This window comes from Psittacula echo (genome assembly GCF_963264785.1).
Source record: "Psittacula echo genome assembly, chromosome: 9".
Taxonomy (NCBI): domain Eukaryota; kingdom Metazoa; phylum Chordata; class Aves; order Psittaciformes; family Psittacidae; genus Psittacula; species Psittacula echo.
In genome coordinates, this window is record NC_137745.1 from 22,433,525 (window position 1) to 22,450,747 (window position 17,223).

The 17,223-nt window shown below is 46.0% G+C and overlaps 2 protein-coding genes across 2 annotated transcripts in view; one reads left to right on the forward strand and one right to left on the reverse strand.

Moving 5' to 3' along the window:
- UROC1 (urocanate hydratase 1) overlaps window positions 1-10,597 on the reverse strand; it is a gene marked incomplete at both ends in the record, with an annotated part of 35,625 nt that extends 25,028 nt beyond the window's left edge. Inside the window, 4 exons of the mRNA XM_080625502.1 lie at window positions 335-394; window positions 1,459-1,552; window positions 3,992-4,122; window positions 10,472-10,597. Coding sequence (XP_080481628.1) covers window positions 335-394; window positions 1,459-1,552; window positions 3,992-4,122; window positions 10,472-10,597 — 411 coding nt within the window. The remainder of the gene's footprint in view (window positions 1-334; window positions 395-1,458; window positions 1,553-3,991; window positions 4,123-10,471) is intronic.
- Window positions 10,598-13,959: 3,362 nt separating this feature from the next.
- LOC308225049 (netrin-4-like) overlaps window positions 13,960-17,223 on the forward strand; it is a gene marked incomplete at both ends in the record, with an annotated part of 46,580 nt that continues 43,316 nt past the window's right edge. The window contains one exon of the mRNA XM_080625510.1: window positions 13,960-14,026. Within this exon, the coding sequence (XP_080481636.1) occupies window positions 13,960-14,026 (67 nt within the window). The remainder of the gene's footprint in view (window positions 14,027-17,223) is intronic.

Below are 17,223 nucleotides of genomic sequence, written 5' to 3' on the forward strand. Positions count from 1 at the left end.
ATTCATTTTGACTCCAAATTTATCAGTGTTAAATACACAGGCACATACAAACACATCAGAGAAAGAACTGGTCTTTACATCATCGTACGCAGCTTGGTCTGTTTATGGTAGTATGTTTAGTATTTCTGTTGGGCTGTCTGTGCTCCCCTTACTAAATAAAGCTCTCCCTGTCTATGCAGCTCATAAGGGAGCATTCCTCTATCCAGACAGGATGTTTTGGAGTGTTTTGAGACAACGACTGCCAAGAATTATCACGAACTGCCTAAGCAGAATGTGCATGGGGGAGGGTGAAACTGGCTTCATGAAACGAGCTGCACAAGCAGCAATGTCCTACCTGGGCCCAGTTGCTGAAGACCTGTCCGTTCCCTCCATAAGTGACAAGCTCCTGAGGAAACTGGAAAAGACAATTGATAACAATAAGGCAAGCACTTTTCTGGAGCATTTTGCTGTGTCTCCAAGCTGGTTTTTTAATCTCAGTAATAAATCCTTTCTAGGGCTTATTGTAGCAACACGGAGTTCCTGAAACCAGAAAATATCATTATTAAAGTGATTAAGAAAAAAAAAAAGAGAATTCCTTTTCAAAATGCGGTGTTTGTTATTGTTACGGTGGTATTTTGGGTGCGGAATGCTACAACGTTGTTCCTTGGTTGCTGTTTCCGTATCAGACATCCCAGTAAGCTCCTTTAGAGGGACTGAGTGAGCTTGGAGATTGGTTGCCACTGGCATTTACAGCTGGAAGAGTCAATGAGCAGCAGGGGAGAGGGGGATAGTTGCATGCCTCTATGCATTACACTGGGTAGTGCTTGGAAGGATGGACTGGTCCTGTAGTCCTCCAGTCAATCTGTGCTTGAGGGATGAGCTTTCAAAGCAGAGAGCGTCAGCACTGATTTTTCAACGTAAGTTGTAGAAGCAGCAATGTACTGAGAGCTGAGCTCTACTTGTTACAGGTAACAACCAAGCTCTTGTTTATAGTGGAAGCTGGAGTGAGCCTTGCTGGTGGTGTAGGATGCCCCAGAGGTCTGTGTTAGGACCAGGACCCACTGTGCAGGATTCAGAACTGCACACAGTAGGAAACTGCAGAACTTAATACAAAAGACTCCAAAGCCCAGGAATCAAAACAGAACCACAAGTATAGAAGCAGCTTTAGCCCCTTGCAGGCTCACAGAAATGGATGTTCTAGCACATCACCCGTTAGCTACCACACTTTACATGCCTAGTTAACACGCAGCAGCAAGCTCTCCATGTACAGGGGCTGGCACGGACCTTGGGGCACAGAACTAGCAAAACACTCATGAACAACTAAAATCTTACTCAATCCATGGCAGAAGAATCATCTGCACAAGGATTAATTTCATCCTATATGCCTGAATTCTTCAGGTTTCATGTGAGAGCACATACAAGTATGTAACTTGCCCATCTGCTGCCCTATGAATCCAGTTTATTTTCGCTGTACCTTACCTGAGCCACTGAGGGATCCAGATTATTCATGATCATCAACATAATGGCAGCAGCTGATTTGGTCTTGCAAGGGTATTCTCCAATGGGGTATGCTCTGAAACAGGAGGCAGAAATTAAGGAGAGGCACTGATTCATGAGGGCGACCACAACCACGCACCCCACAGTGAGTCAGGTTTAACTGTTATCAGACCAAGCAAAGAAAATACCTGCATTCAGCTTATTCACTGAATTGTAACTGGTACATGTGGTGGCCAAGAGCTCTCATTGCTTTAAACCGGATTATTCTGGGAAGGCTGGAACTGGCCTCTCTAATGCAGTTACCAGGCCAAGCAGCTACATCCTGCCACACCAAGGAGAACAGCATCAGTGGAAGCTGCCTTCAGGCTCGGCAGCTCTTGTTATTTAAGATCCTATCTAAGATAACCCAGCTTGAATTTCAGTCCCAAAGCAGCTCTCAAAACCTGAAATAGTTTGGAGAAAAATAGGCCTTTTTACTGAACAAGACGCCTTTCATGCAGACAGGTGAGAGGTGAGATATGGGAAGCCCTCACAAAGGTATCCTGAGTCAGGTTTGTGTGGTTCAATGCCAACTGCTGCAATCATCTCACTGGTAACTTCTCCTCCACCATTTGCTGTAACTAACTGGTCTAATACTTCTATCCTAGATTTACACTGCCACCCTTAAGGGCAGAGACAATTCCTTTGCTGGGTTTGCACAGGTCTCAGTACAACTGTGCTGAGGCCTCTAAGGTATGATACCAAAAGGCAGTATAACCATTGATGAAGTTTTGCTCTTTCCCTTCTGTAAGCAACACCACCATTAGAGATGCTGGAATTCCTAAAGGCAGACAGGATCATTTAACATGGTTTCTAAATGATCTTCCTTTTATTGGACCATCAATCTTCAGCGGCTGGACACTTGGTTTGTACAGGGAAGACAGCTACGCTGGAAAGGTTCTGGAATATATATTCTACACATTTAATAAATGGGCTCCCCCCACGATCATATGCACTTTATCCTTGCTTTGTACATCAGGATACTAAACCAAATGCCTTGTAGTCTTTGCCAAACCAGCAGGGAATGCATTGGAGGTTTTCCACCGTACTTTATTAATGTTTGCTGCTTTTCTAAGCTTGATGTGATAAAACAACAGGATTTCTGTGGAATGATACCAATGCATCAAGAGGAGGGATTTCCACATAATATTGCTCAGAGCATAAGATGCCCGAAGTTCAGATATCAGTTGAGTGTGCTGGTATGGGAACATGGCTGTTAAATGGAACAGAACCAAGTTGGACTCTGCTCCTTCGGACACAACAAAAACTACCAGGCTACAGAGAACAAAAAGCTTTGTCTTAATCTGAGACTGTAAGAATCTAAAAGAGCGATCAGTGAAATGAAGCTATTAAATAGTCACTGATGCCAGTGATGGAAACAAGCTGGTGGACTGCCTCATGAAGCCTACTTGGAAGGTGCCCTGGTCAGGACTAGGGTCCTCTGAAGTCCAGCTCTGCAATAGCTGTCAGACAGTCTTCCAATTGTCTTCCCCTTAGCTGAATTCTACGGCAGCTGACCCCAGGCTAGTATGGGCAGCACAGAAATATGGATGTCTGTGGAAATCAGAGTGCTTTCTGGTCCCCTGCTTTATTCAGATTCCTGTGTAGACATTAACCAGGCGCCTGCTGGATGCAAAAAGGAATCCATCAGTCTAAAAAAAGCAGCTAGCCCCTGGCAGCCCTCTCTGAAACTGTTCTGCTTCACACACATTAGCCCCATCAGCCCCAGAATGAAGTGATGCTCCAAGATCAACAGGCGCAGCACATTACAAACCAGGGTCAGGTACAGGTTCCAATGATGGAAAGATGTACTGCCTTCCTATTAAGCCCAGAAAACCTTCTTTATCGGACTGGGAAACAACCAGCCACTCACAGCAGGTCTGAACCCATCCACTCATCTGGTCTTACCTCTTGGTTCAGCTGAAACTTGACTTGCAGCACCTCAAGTTTTCTGCCCAGGTTGCAATCAGAGGCCTCTGCGTAATGACTGGCCTTTAGAAACTAAGACCTGCCATGGGGCACAGCATCTGGGGTCTCTGTGCACAGTAAAGCTGGCATTTATGGTAAACCAAGCACACAACCTTGCACAATTCTTTCCATGTGTTGAATGGTGCTGAGCTTTCCAGCAGTGTGACTCTCCTAGCCCTGGCCCAGGCTGTCTGGAAAGGTGCACACTGTCTCCCTGCTAGTGCCATGGGATTCATGAGGACAAAAGCAGGGGGATGAAGGATCAGTGTTATGCAGCTTTACAGAAGAGCATCCCAAACCATGTAGTACTCCTCACTGGAAATGAAACCACTGCTTCTAATGATACACAGAACATCCAATTTATTCAGATGAAGCACTTCATTGGTATGTTATGACACGACTTCTACAAGAGGTAAATTAGGACACAGCAATGCCACTCTTTAAAGGTCAGTTCCACAGGCGAAAGGTGGTTATCAACCAAATACAGTGTGAGTTATCCAGTCCTTACCTCATCTCGATCTCTGGGAAGAACCTGTACATGTAGATGTGGCCATACAGCCGGAGCTCCTCAGCAAATTCCAGTGCCAGCTTCTTTTGTATTTCAGGTGGGAAATAACGCAAGGCATTGCGCAAAGCCAGCTGCCAAAAACACCCAGAGACAAAAGTCGAGGTAAAAGAGAAACGGAGGAAGGAAGGTGGCCCTGAACCTTAGCCAGACTCAACTGGAAGCCTGCCTAAGCTATCACAAGGATGGGGCGATTTTAAAGGCCAAGCTTACACCAGAGGAGCTCTATTCCTGCTTTCCTGTTGAAGTGTAGGCCCTTGTAGATGCAATTCCTGGACACACGTAACTCTCTCCATCCCAGACCAAATATGCATGGAAAGACCTTGGAGATCTGTTCAGTCATGGAAAAACCTTGGAGATCTGTTCAGTAGTGCTCAATCCCAATGTCAGATATGGATGCTTTCCCTCTCACAGTGCTAGGGGGCACTGAACTACCAAGGAAAGCATTCAGAATTCCTTAGACTGGGACCCTGAGCTCCTACAGACACTGGGGACCTTCAAAAGAGGGAACTCAGCCCTGAGTTATGTGACATACTCCCAGATGAAGATGTTCTTAGGCTAAGACTTATTAAAGATTCACTACATAAACCACCACCCTCTGCAATACATTATGTTGCTGATGCTACATGTATCACTTCCAAATTAGCTTACATGATTAATAGGCACTGAATTAAACTCTGCAGATGATGCTACGTGGCTTATATTCTGTTGTCTTCAAAGACATTGCCCATGGTTTGCAAAGTACAGTATGTCCTTTTGGATGAAAGAAGCCATAAATAAACCACTATCTTTAGTAACAGTCATGTATCTGTATTCCATGTCCCATTTGATTAAAACCATAATGAGAATAAAGATCTCGTAATCTTTGAAAAGCCAATTTCATGCAAGGATGCTAAAAGACTTTGTAAGTTCCCTGACAAGCGGTGACACTATGCAAATGACTTTTAGTCGAGACCTACAAGTCATATGGAATTCCACATCTTCATTAGGCCGATTTAATAGCTGTAGAAAGGGTAGTAAGGGACCACGCTTGCTTTCAAACCCAATAACAGTCTATAAAACCACCAGGAAACCCCAGTTTTGGAGAGGGCTGTTATAGCAAGGACACCCCATGTTTGTGATACATTTTGTTGGCATTTCAAAGAGTTACAGAACAAGTATTTTCCGGATGAAGTGAAGGGGTTGGCTGTAGTACAGGTATCTAAAACAAAGGCATCAAGAAGCATCCAGTCCAGGTATCATCACCGTCCATCGTGGTAAGAAGTCCTGAAAAGCTGTCTAAAGCCCTCAGCTCAGTAATACAACTCCTAATTCAACATGACTATGGGCTGGCTCATACGGTTAGAGCTCTCCAGCCCCTTCATTTGAGCAGCCTGGTCTCACACACCTTAGAGCAACTGAAAGAACAGTATCTCAATCTCAAAATGCCTCATACTAACAGAGGGGTTTGTTGGCACGCTTGCTCCCGAACAGGTCTGAGTCAGACCCTTTCACATCAGTGAAGCTATACTGATGTGCACCAGCTGACCAGTAAAACCCCTCCAAATTACATTTGCCGTTCCATGCAGAGAATGACAAAGGGGAAAACCTATTTACCAGCTGAGCAAATACAAACACCATTTCAACCACCGCCTTATTCTTCTCCAGTTAGATAAGCAGTCATTTTTCAAGGGCATGTTATTAATGAACACAAAAACCCCAGCTATATCCACACCATGACAGAATACATGGGGATTTTCAAAGTCAGCCTCAGAGGCAAACAACCACAGTGAGTTCCCGATCCAAGGAGTTTCTAAAGCACGAATAAAACCATTCACACCCCTTAAAACAACACAGCAAAGAGGAAAACATCACTGAATTTGGCATTTTGGCTGCATGTGAGAGCTATCAGGGTAAGTGCTTTGCTTCCAGGTTGGCAAGGATCACGCAGGCTTTGATCAATACATTATTTGTAGTTATAATGAAACTAACAGGCAAATATTTCTCTTTGCCCTAAAAATACAAGCAAGTAAAATCTGTTTGGGTTTCCAAATGAATTCACTCAGTCTGAGCCTCTATCCTATTAGTGCTACACACCAACAGAAGCTTGAATTTTGATGATGCAAACATTAATGAAACATGAACTTGGATGTGACATGAAGGGTGGGAAGGGCACCTTGGTTGGGCAGACAATAGGGATCCTATAAAAGAGGACTAAGACTGCAGCTTGTTTAGCTGAACTGAACAAAGGTGACATTTGATTGCTGTCTCACTGCAGGATAAGCATCAAAGCAGGAAGGAGCATCAGGAAAATGCCGAAGAGGAATAAATGGCTGTGAATTACCTATAAATGTAGTCCTGAAATTAAACTAATTTAAATATAAGAGGCTCTGAAACAGTCTCTCAGTAGGAGAGCTGGGCACTGAAAATTGCTTAGATAGAGCCTGGCTGCTTTATGAAAGGGCAATTGCCATGTGCATCAGGAAGAATCTTGCATATTCATTATGGAGTCAAACAGAATAACTAGGAAAGGCACTCAAGGAGCAAATTCAAATAGGCTGATCACTATGCTTTTGTGGACAGGCAATACACAGTCATTATTTCTTATGTTTCATTAAAGCTCCATATAAAACATCATTCTAACCTATCCAATGCAGGGCAAGCATCAGATGCAAAGTCTTCCTCTTAGATGTGCCAGCTGGATCTACTCTTTGACTCATGTTTAAGCTCTAGTCACTATTAGGGTGTCTTCTTCTGTGTTCATTGGCATTTACACAGTAAAACATGATCCTGCTGCTATCCAGCCAAGATTCAGACCTGTCAATGTCAACAGAACCCATGAAATCCTGCTCCAATCAAACAGCTGTAAATATCTTTGTTGGGTGAGTCTCTTGAGGAATCAAGCATACCAGCCTCCTCCCTAATTGGTGTTTGCTGAGGAGACAGGGCCTCTTCAGAAGGAATACCATTCATTTCCATTTTATAACAGCATCATCAGGACTTCCAACTGAAGAATCCCAAGACACTCAAACACTGAGATTTGCAGGCTCAAAGGGAAAAGGTAAGCGTGAGGAGAGGAAAAAAATAGCTTAACTCTACAACAGCCTCATTCTTTGTTCTGCCCCTCTTACACTGCGGATATTGCTTGTCTCCCACCCATCATCTTCTGCCTGATGACATCCAGGCCCAGAACATTTGGTGGCACTATTCTAAAAGCAGCAACTGTAAAAGCAAGACTGTTGTTTCATGTATTATTCTTCCTGATAGGTCCCAGCTTAGATCAGCTCAGGAAGTAAACATGGTGATGTCTGACTGACCATTACTATAAATACTTTGTGGGCTGTGAAAAAGCTTCCCAAGTTCTTTATCATCCAGATGTTCCAAAACAGGAGCCAACAAACTGGCCTTCCCAAGCCACATAGAAACTTAAAAGCAGCCTTATTTCTGGATGTGTGAAGCAACCATTAAGGTCAAGTGTCCTGCTGCTTCTGCAGAATATTGAAGCACTTCAGGTGCTGTGTGACTTCACAGGCTCTGGTTGCAGCTCTTTGCACTAGGATGTCATGAAGCAAAGACCAATTGTTCCTGAAGGAAAAAGGGAGCAAGCAGAGTAACAGAGCCAGCAGGACAGATACCTCACCAGCCAGGGTCCAGCCTCACAGTACCTGCAGAGAAGAGCTGGGCAGCCCAGGGATGGCAGCCACCAGGAGTCCAAGCCACCAGGCAAGATTATGGTGATGTGCAGGTGAGCAGTCAAGGCAGGGGTGCGAGTCAGGACCAGGTCTGGTGATGGTCACCACAGACAGAAAGTGCCCAGAGATCAGCAGGAAGGCCCACAGGTTAGAGACCAGATCAATGAGGCTCACGGCTGGGCACAGAGATACTCCAGTGATAGAACTACAGACAGACACATCTCCACCACAGCTAAGATGGAGAGCCCAGGCCTCAGCTTAAATAGAGCCCTTAAGCCTATGGGCAGAGGGCATGGGTGGAGATTTCAGGTGAGGCTCATCAAGGCCCATTACTGACCTTAGGGCCTTGTGACAGATACACAGGTGACAGATGATGATGATGATGATGATGCTGATGATGATGCTGGGGCAGCAGGAAGACTGCAGCATGACATAGCCCTAAGATACATAAGGGAATCACTGCGTGGATGAAGGTGTGCCATTGTTTTCTGATGCTGAGCAACACTGAGAAGGGCACATGCAATTGAATGTCATTGATTACTGAGGATGCAACATCCCTGTTCTGTGAAGGACACATCATGCATAAGATTTTAAGGGCAGTTTCTTTGCAGTGTATTTACAGTAAGATACAGACGCTGAGAAACAGAAATGCTGCAGAGGCAAAGAGGGAGGATGAGGCTGGTCCAGGCTACAGACAAAGAAGAGAACTCAGGAAACACAGGAAGAGAATCAGTTCTGAGAAATGGTTTGATTTATCCAAAGAGATTGAAGTTGGTATGATAGGAAGAATTATATACTTCTTCAGCAAGCCCCAAAGCACACGGCTTTATAAATCTCCCAGGGTTTCTATTATAACTACCAAAGGAGGTCCAAGAAAATAAAGCATTGGCAGTCCTAAGGGTTGTTATTGCAAAACTGGATTGAAGGCATGTGAAGAGATGGACAAATCCTGAGGAAATCAGTAGATTCATTATCATTAACTTCATTTCTGTCAGAGCTCTGAGTACTTCAGTCAGAAAACAGTGTCACACATACAGATAAGCCTTACAATATGCTCAGCATTACACACTGTCAACAAAAGCTGGAAGGCTGTCTCAAGACTTAAAAACCAGCTCACAGTTAGACAACCTTTCTGTCTACATGCTTTCTAAGTGTGAAACAGCTCTTAGAAAGAGAGATTTGACCTTTCAGATATCAAATAAATATCAGAGCCCCTGACTCTGTCAAGAGTTTAAGGTGGAGGATTCAGAGTAAAATAAAGCAGAAAGGAAGCTTTTAAATCTCTAATAGTCTAATAAAAACCCAGCTAGCATGACCTCTTATCACACGTGGTAGGTAATAGGGAGAGATGAGGGTAGGATGTTAGACAGTAGACTGGGGCTGGAAAATCAGCCTATTGCTGTCCTCCTGCAACACTTAAAGGAGGCAGGAGACTGTTCCAGTTTCTGTACAAGGATTGAGGACTTCTGTCATTACCTTTCTCTCCCTAGGTAAAGAGTAAGGTTTGGCATCCTTCTGAGAGATATTGTCTCCTGTCCTACCACATTGACTCCTCCATGCTATAGCAGGGGAAAAACGATTTAGCAAAGGCAAGGAATAAAATGGAGACGCTTGGCAATGTTCTGACGTGCAGCGGAGCTCACTACCCCCTCCTTTATCTTCAGAGCCATCACCACAGCCTTCTTCTGCACACTTGGTAGCACAGTTCCATGTGTGTGAGCTGTCCCAGGCACAGACAGGATGCCTCAGCCATGAATGCTCCTGACATTGAAGTAAATCCTCTTTGGATATCTCCCAGCTGTTCCTCTTTCCACCCTTTCCCTAGGCGCTCCTCAGCTTGTGGAAGTGGACTTTGAAGGAATTTGGCAGCTGATGCCAGGGGGGAACTCCCACGAAGGCAAAGGAGTTGTGTGCAGCTTGTTAGGGGGAAGGAACTTCGGTGCTCTGACCACAGTGTCACACTCCAAGTGATGCTGCATGTGAGGAAGCACAGACTTTCAAACTAAGGATCCCACCTTGTCCTCTCCCCCACAAATTCCTATGGATCTCCACCCATTGACCATTATGTTCTGCTGCTGATTATGTTCTAAATCTCTAGCCTGGAATAATGCAATGATTACTTTAGTGTGTGCGTAGGCTATTCAAACAAAAAGAGACTGGAAAAGAATTACACAACTAAGGACAAATAATTAACTCGGCTCCCTAGAAACTTCCCTAAATTCCAGGATTCTCGGGCTACCGGATTAAATAAAGTATCTTTGGATCTTTTATTCAGATAGCTTTCACTCCCATACATATGAAGTGGTTTTGCAACAGCACTCGTAATTTCATCTTCTAGAACAACACTGGATTGACAGTGTTGAAGTCTAGTGCCTCTTGTTTAGCCATTTAAAGGCATGGAAGCTGTTGGGCAGCAAATTTCCCTCATATCATAGAATCATGGAAACAGAATGGTTTGGGTTGGAAGGGACCTTAAAGCTCCTCCAGCTCCAACCCCTGCCACGGGCAGGGACACCTTCCACTGGAGCAGCTTGCTCCAAGCCCCTGTGTCCAACCTGGTTACCTCCGGGGGAGGAAGAAAACAAGCAAGCAGAAGAGCTTCCAGTACTTCATCCCATTATCCACTGGAATTATAACGCCAAGGAAACACGTTTCCCACAAAGCCCAGGCTCAGAATAGCATTTGAGGCAATCAGATCTGCTGCTCTAAGCTGCATTGATCTGAAGTGAGGCCCAGTGAAACCCCGTGTTACCTTTTTCTCCTGAGCAGTGAGATTAGGGGTTCTCATGGGCGCATGGGGTATTCCTTTCCTCCGACCTCTGTTTTCAGGCAAAGGGTATAGAGGAAGGCCACGACAGATTTCCTTCAGGCTGCTCATAGCTGCTGAGGAAATCCAAGGAGGAAGGGCAAGGCAAACTGGAGAGGTGCAAGGAATAGGAGAGTGCAGGCAAGCAGGATGCTAAGGGATGCAGATCCCTCCGCTCCCAGTGATCAGAAGAGGACAGCCTGTCCTCTGGCTTCTGCGAACAGCTCTGTGAAGCAGAGGGGCAGGCGGCAGAGGTGACCCTCCTCTCCCCTCTGTGCCATGCCATTGGCTCTTCCCTCCTCTCCCAAAATGAATGATTCACCGTTTTGCTGATGGCTCCCTGGGTGCTTTGTCACTAAGCCACTAGAGCAAACTCAGACACCTTCCAAATCCTCTCATTGCCCCAGTGTCCTAGTGAGAGCCCTGGTCTGGAGCAGGAACCTTGCCTGAGACCTCAAGGATTGGGCTTTTACATTTCTGACTAAATATTGATCACATCATTGTTCATACACACTGTTCAGCTGAGATGGGCATTCTGTGTTTGACACCTCTAGGTATGGGCTGTTCCTCAGACATCACCAATTCATCTTCTAAGTAACAGCAGTTATCATTTACAGCCCGTTAGGTGTTAGCTTCTCTTAGCTTCTAGGCACAAACGGACATTAGAAGTATTAAACTGGAAATGTACCCATTGGAACTAGTGGTTTTCTTAAGGCAGGCAATAATCGGGAGGACAAATTAAGGTTTTCAGCTCTAAGTCACTTTTATACCCTACAGTAAACAACTAGAAAGCCATAGGGTACTGCCACTCAGACATCACACCTAAGTGAATATACTTCACTTTGATTTCCCACTTACAGTGCAGCATGAACTCTGCTGTCCCTTTTGAGTTGTTTAATAACACAGGACCTTCTTGAACTTTATTACATCCATGGAAGTACAGCTCTTGGCCAGGCAACTCTCTCAAGTGCCACAGTTTAAGCCTGGTGAAACTGACTGGGAGAAACATTTCACTTAGGAATGAGCCTAAAACCTGGGAATAAAACCCCATTGCATTTCCCCACAAAGGCAGCAATCACCAAGCGATGACAACAAAGCGCAGTTATTAAATGACAGCATCTCATTAATGTCACATCGCCTTCAGCTCTGGGACATGCTGCACATCCCCAGCTCTCACTGAAGATGTTCGAGTTGAAAGAACTGGGAGCATCCCAGTGGAGCTGAGCGTGCAGCAGACTCAAACCTCTGAAGGATGCTACCTGTCATTCATGGCAGGAGAGTTTTGGTTTGTATTTATACACTGGTTTAGCTGCTTTCAAACAAAAGGCAAAGACAAAAAGGAGAGGGAGAAGAATTCTTCCTATTTAAAGAATTTCTGGTGGGCTTTCGTATTAAAAACATACAAAAGGAAGGGAAGGGTAAAGACAGAAAATCTGCCCCAAAACTGAGCTAAATAACCCTGCCTTATGTGAACATTCCCACCCCCAAGGGAAATAAATCTGTCCTTATTATTCTTTATGACCCACATCCTCCAAATCCCTCCAAGATCTGATCCTGCACACACATGAGTGCAAGAATAACCCTGTCTATATCTCGACTCCCATCAGACCTGCTTCCCTCTGTGACATCCAGAATTGAATGGTGTGAAAAGTGAAGATAGAGAGAATGAAGCTGGGGGGGGGGAACTCACTGAAATAAATGATTTCTGGGGCTGAGCACTTTCACCCCGTTTGCTGCACGCTGGAGCCTCCCTGTGAGCTTTGTGATGGAGTTACCTGAGTATATCCAGCTCCAGGGACATGGCCGGTGTTTGCTGAGCCAGTGATGATGCCCCAGCAGACACCCCGGCTTCTCTGGAAAGCCCCAGGTCCCCTCACTTCCAGGTTCGTCCCAGCTCAGGTCTGTGATGATGGAAAGAAACCCTGCTCCTGTGCCCGTTTGTGCACCTATGAACCCCAAAGACACCACCGCCCCCCCGCTCTCCTCATGCCTTTGGGCTGCCTTTGGGTACCGGAGAGGGATGCTCCGGGCAGTGCCCGGCGCAGGGCGGGTGTCGTGCTCCGGCCGGGCGGGCAGAGGGTGCTGCAGGGACAGCGGGCACCGGCCGGGCGGGCAGCGCGGTGCCCCCGCCCTGCACACACAGACACAGACAGAGGGACAGACACCGGCTCCTGGAGGAGAAGATGTGGCTGGAACGCAACGCCTGCATCTGAGCACGGCAAGGACCAGCGCAGCCGACGAGGAGGTGCGGAACCGACCCATCCTCCTCCTCCCGACAAACCCCCCCACCCTCCAAGCACATATAAAGAGCAGGAAGAAGATCACATGTTAGAATAATCCCCTCTGCAGCCAGACAGGACCAGAGAGGAGAACTGCCCAGTTAGGACTGAGAGATGCGCTAGAGGCTGAAGGGAGGCACGGCCAAAACTTGAAGATAACCAGGCACCGTCGGGAGGAAGGACACCCAGCCCAAGCGCTGCTGGAGCAGGAGGGAGGAAGGATTCCCCAGCGTCCCCCCTCTTCCCTGTCTCCCCTCTCTCCTGGCGCTGGGCATCGCATCTCCTCCCCTGCCCTTCTGCCCTGCGCAGCCCACAAGCCCCGGGTAGAGCCGCGCTCCGGAGGCAGCGGCAGCCGGGACCTCCCGGGCACCGGCCCCGTCCCCGAGGGGCTGCCCTTGGCTTCGTTTTCCACTCCCTGGCGCTCGCTGTGTGAAGCAAATCCCTTGGAGGTGGGGGAGAAGTGGCTTCCGTGAGAGCGGAGGGAGGAGGGAAGTGATATAAAATAAACCAAACCAAAATACAAGGCAAGAGAGAGGAGAAGAGCCAAGAAAGCACTTGCTTCTCATCATCCCTCAGGGAGAAAAGCCAGCTCCGCTCTTCTATGACCCTCCGCTGCAGGGAGCAAAGGGAGAGAAGGTCCGGGGGTACCCTGCTAAGGGCGCGCTGCCCGGACCCCAGCGCCACCATCAGCCGCTGGGGAAGGTCGCCAAGGGGAGTCGAGGCAGAGCCAGAACCAGAACCAAGCTCCTCCGAAAGCAAGGAGCAGAAATGAAAGTTTCCGAATAGCTTTCATCCACCCGCCAAGGGCCGGACGGAACGGAGCTCGCTGAGGCGCTCAGGGATGCGAACGTCTCCTGCCCGCTGCATGGAGAGGGGTGAAGACACCCGGAATCCTTCTTATTGGAAGCAATGGATGGGTGACACCCAGAAAGCATCTGAGCCCTGAGGACCCCCCCCACACACACACCCCCCAAACAGCTCTGGACCCAAACAAGAACAAGAAGAATGAGGCAGCAGCCTTGACCCCTGCCTGCACTGAGGGGAAGGTGAGCAGAGAGAAAGCAAGCAAGCACAGAAAAGCCATGCAAGCACCAAACCTGTAGGTCATTGCAGCTCTCTTTTGCTTCACTGAGGACAGCTATTCTGCTGACAGCCATGCAGCATAAAGGCATCATGCTGATTGTGTTCTTGGAATATGTTATATCTGGCCATGGGGAAGCAGGTAAGTGAAATACATCAATATTGCCATTCTGAAACAATTTATCCTAAGTTGAGCAAAGGGAAGGGGAACAGAAATCAGAGCTGTTGGTTAAAAGAAATGATGTTAACATCTTTAGACTGGATTTTTACAAGGAATCTGGGTTGGTCAAAGTATATAAATGCTTCTTACCCCTTGCAATACACAGCTTTATAGCTCAGTCTCTTCCCAAAGGCATATAATAGGATGTACAGTTTCACACATCCTTACAAGAAAAAAGTGTTATTTTTATGAATGGAAGAAGAGTGACAGAAAAAGAGAGAGGGAGATGGACTGAGGTGTGCTGGGTATTTGTTTTGAGGATAAAACATTGTCCTGGGCAGGACAAGAGTGCATCAACAACATCCTTGGACAGCAGCACTGGAGGAATCTGAATTATTCTCTGTTAACTCCGTTGTGCATCATTAACAGTCAGAGACACTGTTTAGGAATTACTGTTTATCCAAGCCAGCCCATTCATACAGTGTATTCCCTGATTTCATAGTTAACATGCAGTGGACAAGATTAAATTAGCATTAGATTAAAAATGGATTAGGACAGAGTCCATTCCCCACACTACCAGTGCTGTTTAAGAGATGGATTTAAGGCATTTTCATACATTTACAATCCTGTCACATTATCCTGTGACTTAGTTGGGAAAAAGCCTGTCTATCACAACATGCCAGGGAATGAGCGGAGGGAGGACATGTACCTTAGTCCTCTCAGTGTCTCGTCTTGGGCATTCCCTGTTTTCCCAGTCTGGGACTCTCCCTGTAGGATACATCTGTTGACACACAGCACAGGAAGGTTGGGGAGCTGGCAGTGAAGCTGCTGATGCTGTTGCAGGAGGCAGCCTCTTACAAACCAGCCTAAATCTGCTCTGCAGCCAATTCAAAGGTGAAAATGAATCTGCAAGGAGATGCAGCCTGCAGCTGACTGCTTGGGAAGTGAATTTGAGGGGAGGGTGGGAGTTCTGCATGGAGCTAAACATGCTCTGAGTGTAACAGTGTGGGACATAGGGAATAACAGCAACATAATTGGATACTGAAGGTGATGATGTTAAGTATTCAATGTCACTTCAAATGAATATATGCTGCTGGGGCAAAAGGTTTTACAAGCCGTCAGCCTGTGAAAGCACAAGGGTTACCTGCTCATTTTATGTTGTTATTATTATTATCATCATCATTATCATTATTATTAAAGCAGTATTAAAATCTTGAATTAACCTTGAACCTCTATAGCTCCTGTTACAGGCAGGGTCAGTACTGCTCAGACTAAGGAGAGTCTGGACAGTGCCCATCTATGTAAAATGGTTTGGAAGTCTCAGCCTTTTCCTGAGCAAAGACATGTACAGTGAGGTGTGTTTTGTACCTACATTATTACCCCATACAATAAACTCCTTTTTCAGCCCTATAGTTGATCCTTCCTGATCAAAAGCAAAACATATTGATGGGGCAGCTGTGTGGGGAATACATGAAAAATAATATTTGTGGGGAGTACAATATTTGCCTTCTGCCATCTCTGTGCAGAGAAGTCAGTCTGGATGTCAAGATTGGCTGCTTGGATCTTTAAATGGAATGCCAAAGGAAAATAAAACCCCTTAGTGGTTAGGCTGGAGGAGTCACTTAGGTTTTATATTGTGAGATGTGACACTTGGGTGATCTTTCCCTAGCGCTGCTCCCTTCCCTCTGCAGTGGTCTCTTGCATATTGGGACAGTTGTTAAGACAGGTTTCCTCTGGGCTCAGGTTACTCAGCTCCTCTGTAAATGAAGTTGTAGGTGCTGAAGCCTGTTGCTGCTCCAGAAAGGATGTGGGCAGCAAACTGCAACTGGACACAGTGGATGAGAGCCCAGACCTGGGATCTTATTCTTCTGTCCATGCCTCAGGTCACGGAAGCAGATGGGTTTGTAGCATATTCAGAACTTCACCTCTGGGGTATTTATGAAGGTTGGCTCTGTAGCTCCAGTTATTAGGGCTATTTTAGTGCAGAAATACATCAGGCTACTCATAAATGGATGAAGACTTGCCAAACTTATTGCACGTTGGCCCCAGACAACAAAGGGTTGTATGGCACTTGTGTTGTAACAGCATTAAGGGGTGAAGTTCTAGGTCTGACTAGTAAAAACTTGTGCCACTTCTGTCCCCAGAGTGCTTGGCTTCAAAAGAACATCTAAAGTTTTTAGTTATTAAGGAAAAAGCTAAACAGATACAGAACAAGAGAAATCCAGGTTGGACATAACATGCTCAAAGTGCTCCATCAAAATCATAGCAGAAGATGACCAAAGGTTTTAGTGTTCACATGTTGCTCAGAACTGTGAAATTCACTCTCCTGTTTCACCATAGGAGACTTGGACACACACAGTCATAAATTAGACATGGAAAAGAAATAGAAATTCCAATTAAAATCACTCACAAAAGGCAGCTCTCCAGTCATCTCAGCAGGCTTTGAGTGACCATATGACCTTTCTAATGTCAAGTATTCAATGGAGGGTGAAAAAAGCCCTAAAAACCCTGTTCTTAGTTAATGTCTACAATGTTCCATTAAATTCCAAGGTAAGTAAGAGATGCCTGCTTGAGATGGTGTCCCAGGAATATCAGTAGTGTGACCTTCCTTCAACTGTGGGATTCCCTAACCATTGGGTAATGCTGTTGTTACAACACGTGCTGGGCATGTGCCATTGACCTGCCACTTTGTGGCACAGCTCCGAGGAACCAGAAAACAGACAAATAAATTAATCATACCACACCATAGCCATCCTGTATGGAGTAAAACCATTCTCTATGGAGTAAACCCATCCTCTATGGAGTAAAAGCTCGTCAACTCCATAATAACATGCAGTGCCCATGCGCAATCAAAGTGTTTAGTTCTCTATGAATTATTCAGTGAGTCCTCCTGGCACTTGGGGTGAGTCGTTTGTTCTCCTGCTGCTGTTTCTGTCCTGCAGCAGTCTCCCCTCGCTGTCCAGATTCTACATTTCATGTTGTTTCCCCAGAATCGGCGAGTGATGGACAGGCTGCAGCATCCTTGTGGCCACGCAATGTCCTGCCAATTGATTTCTTTAAACACAAAGCTTTTAATCGACTGCAGATTTTGTTTTCCAGCTCCCTTCTGCTCATTTACACTTTGTTCTTCTCCCATTTTCCTAACGACACAGCAGTTCAGACAGGAACTGTTTATTGAT